Raw genomic sequence first — 3,847 nt, 5'->3', positions numbered from 1 at the left:
TATATATATCTACATAAATTCAATCTTGTCAGATTGAAAATCTTGACCTAAATAGATTCGTAGTGCAGATAGATTTGCGAGAAGTATAAGTTCGTAGAAAATTAGTCGCGTCGTGACCGTCTCAAGAAGTAATTGCGGTTCGTCTACTCATAGGCGATTAGTTGTTGGAAATTTCTACGTAAGTCTGCTTAACTTTGAGGTCTGTTAAAACTTCTCTCTTCTGGTTTAACGCGACTCTAAAGGAATGTTCATAATGTGTCACATAACATGGTTTTATCCAATAAAAAATACATGATGCTACTCGACTTTGACCAAGTCTGGCTTTTACGGAATTGGATTTTCGTAATACCCAACGGTATAGAAAAAAAGCGAAAAAGAATTATGAGAACGAATTTTGATGTTGCTCGATGTAGTTACACAAAAGGGAGGATCTCTCATATGAAATGCTGGTGTCCAAATAAGTTGAGTTGCTTTGAATAAAATATTGGCAATAATATTACTTTTCTTTTTTCTATACTATATTTTATGGTAACTAACCAATATTGCATTAAAAGCATTCACCAGCAGGATGTAATTCATACCTTTCACAAAAAAGGTGAAAGCTTTTCATTAATTAATACGATCAATATCGATAAAAACGTCATTCGTCATTTGATAAAATCTTAAGTATATATTCTGAATTATATTCAATTATAAATGAAGGTATCTAAAACTTCCAATGCAATTGAATTGTAAAGAATTTAATTAATTCTTGTAATCAAGCCGAAGAATATTTAATTAATTAAATATGTGTGTACCAATAACAATTCGATTTACGTGAGAACGCATCTCGTTAAAATATGCTGTTATCTAACTAATAAAGGCTTTTCCTACTGTATTATGTACACGGAATATACTTGAATTATAATAAATATTAAATTAATTCTTGCTAAATAAAATATATGAATTATTCAGCTTATTATAACTCTTATGACATTTATAAAATATTTTTAATTAATAATGTAAATGTAATATTAAAAGACACGATACCTTAAAATGCCGTGTATCGAATGAACAGATTACAATCACAATTTTGTCTTTATATCCATCGCGTATAATAATGGCTGCAAATACTCCGAGAATAATAAGATATTCAAAACGACGCAAAACCTTTATACTCATTAAGAACATAAAAGGATTGATACCCTTCTGCGTCATATTTAAATCTCTGTATGCATCAAGCTTTTGTTAAATATCAACGTTATTTGAACAAATACAAAAGCGGATAACAAGAATTTTCTGCGAACGCTTTTCTTCCCTTTTATTAATATTAAACAGGGATATACCCTGAAGGGATGAATGTTATAAGAATGGATACAGTATCGTTTACTTTATCATACTGCTGCTTTTAAATATGAACGCAACTGTTTAAAAATAGATACCTTTCTTTAAGTACTTTAAATGCTTCACAAAACGTTACTTCTCATGCGATCTGAAAAAACATTGTAATGCTCACAAGCATTATATCTGTTTCTAAATTCTAATAAATGACAATATTTTAGACGTCACCGTTGCCTGCATAATTTGCCTCAAGAACATTTGGAATTCTCTTATGAAGAACCGTTACATACTGTGACTTCCTATCGCCAGGATTACGATGAAAAACATGTAGAAAAGCAAACAAAATATTATCATAAAGATCACTTGCATACGGAGGGTGAATTTATCGGACAGAGACGAACCGATTATGTGGCTACTAGAGGCGAGAGAGCGCCGGTCAGAAAACCACAAGATCATCTCAAACCTGAAGGTGAATTCGTTAGAAGACTAAAGGAAGAGGCGCCTATAAGGGGTGAAAGGGCACCTGTGAAGAAGCCACAAGACAATCTTAAACCGGAGGGTGAGTTTATTGGTAAGCCTCGAGAGGAAGCTCCGAAATATGGCGAACGAGCTCCGATTACGAAGCCAAAGGATAACTTGAAATTCGAAGGGGATTTTGACAGTAAGTTTAAATACTACTTAATTCCGTTCGTGAACTTATTAATAAACTTTTTTGTTATTAATTTGGTTCTCAACAGATATTCAAATGAATTCTTATATATACAAAAATATACTTTTTGTAAAATTGCTCAATATAAAAAAATAAATAAATTTTTCTTATTTTCTAGCTACAACAACGACCGAGCTGGTTTTTACTGGCACTCCTGGCGAACGACCGATCCCAATACGTCGCAATACTTATACGAAAATAGAGGGTGATTTCACTGACGAAACGACGACACGATCGCAATACATTGATCATCGTAGCATCCAACGTGCTGAAATCGTTAAACGAACGGATAATCTTACCGTGGGAGAGGGTGAATTCACAGTTAGTAGTTTTAATGATAAAAATTTTCCGATTTTAATCAGATCATTTATAAGACCATATATATGACTTCATTATTTTCCAAATTATTTTACAGGGAACCTCTCATATCAAAGAAGATTTCCAAACTCATGTTATTGATCGTGAACCTCAGTGGCGACCGAAGTATCCTGAAGACATCGATCGGTTTTATAACAAAACAGATATTATTGATAGTACTACTACCACTCAGGAACAATTTCGAACTTTTGATCAGGCAGATTATAAAAGTACCATAGTTATTAAAAGAGGTGATAATCTAAGGCCCGAAGGACCTTTCGAAGCATTGCCTCATACAAAGGATGATTACGTTACACCAATATTGTTGCGCAAGCCAGAACCACAAAAACCTATAGATAATTTAAAACCTGAAGGGCCATTCGAAGGACGGCCTAAAGATGATTATTCACCTAAACGCGGCGAACGTTATGAAGTGAAACGGCCAGAAGATAATTTACGTTCTGAAGGGCCATTCGAAGGACGACCTAAAGATGACTATAAGCCTACTAGAGGAGAACGCGCCGATGTCAAGCGCCCTGAAGATAACTTAAGACCCGAGGGTTCATTTGAAGGGCGTCCTAAAGATGATTATGCACCTAAACGTAGCGAACGCCCTGAAGTCAAGCGTCCAGAAGATAATTTACGTCCTGAAGGATCATTTGAAGGACGGCCTAAGGATGATTATAGATCAACTAAAGGAGAGAGAGCTGATGTTAAAAGACCACAAGATAATTTGAAACCAGAAGGTCTGTTCCAAGGACGTCCAAAAGATGATTTTACTCCGAAGACAGCGGAACGTCCTGAAGTGAAACGACCAAAAGATAATTTACGACCTGAAGGTGACTTTTCAGATCGTCCCAAAGATCAATATATACCCGGTGAGAAACGCACTCCTATCAGACATCTGGATAATTTGTATCCTGAAGGCGACTTCGAAAGACCTATGCCGATACCTTATGGTCCCGGTGACAGAGCATCTATCGTTCGTCATCCGGATAATCTATTTCCAATAGGAGAATTTCCAGACAGAGAAATCAAGCCATTTAAACCTGCCGAACGTAGAACGCCTGTTAAACATGTCGATAATCTTCGTCCAGAAGGTGACTTTGAAGGAAAACCCAAAGATGATTACAGACCGACTAAAGGGGAACGTGCCAATGTTAAACGCCCCGAAGATAATTTGCGATCAGAAGGTCCATTCGAGGGTCGTCCAAAAGATGATTATTCGCCCAAGCGTGCAGAACGTCCTGAAGTAAAACGTCCGGAAGACAATCTACGTCCCGAAGGCGATTTTGAAAGACTAGAAAAAGCACCTATTGGTCCAGCCGAAAGACGCACTCCAATTAAATATCTGGATAATCTTAGATCCGAAGGAGAATTCGAGCGACCTCGTCAGGATGGTTATCGTCCGGCAGAAAAACCAGAAGTCAAAAAGCCAGTGGACAATTTAAGACCCGAAGG

General features: G+C 36.3%; 1 protein-coding gene across 1 annotated transcript in view; it reads left to right on the top strand.

The window, feature by feature from the left end:
- The window catches only part of LOC105617673 (microtubule-associated protein futsch), a 26,682-nt gene that overhangs the window by 13,676 nt on the left and 9,159 nt on the right, over window positions 1–3,847 (top strand). The window contains exons 4-6 of the mRNA XM_012199232.1: window positions 1,542–1,981; window positions 2,148–2,350; window positions 2,445–3,846. Coding sequence (XP_012054622.1) covers window positions 1,542–1,981; window positions 2,148–2,350; window positions 2,445–3,846 — 2,045 coding nt within the window. The remainder of the gene's footprint in view (window positions 1–1,541; window positions 1,982–2,147; window positions 2,351–2,444; window position 3,847) is intronic.

This window comes from Atta cephalotes (assembly GCF_000143395.1).
Source record: "Atta cephalotes unplaced genomic scaffold scaffold00001, whole genome shotgun sequence".
NCBI classification, from domain to species: Eukaryota; Metazoa; Arthropoda; class Insecta; order Hymenoptera; family Formicidae; genus Atta; species Atta cephalotes.
Note: the sequence above shows the minus strand (reverse complement) of the source record. Positions and strands in the feature narration are given on the sequence as shown.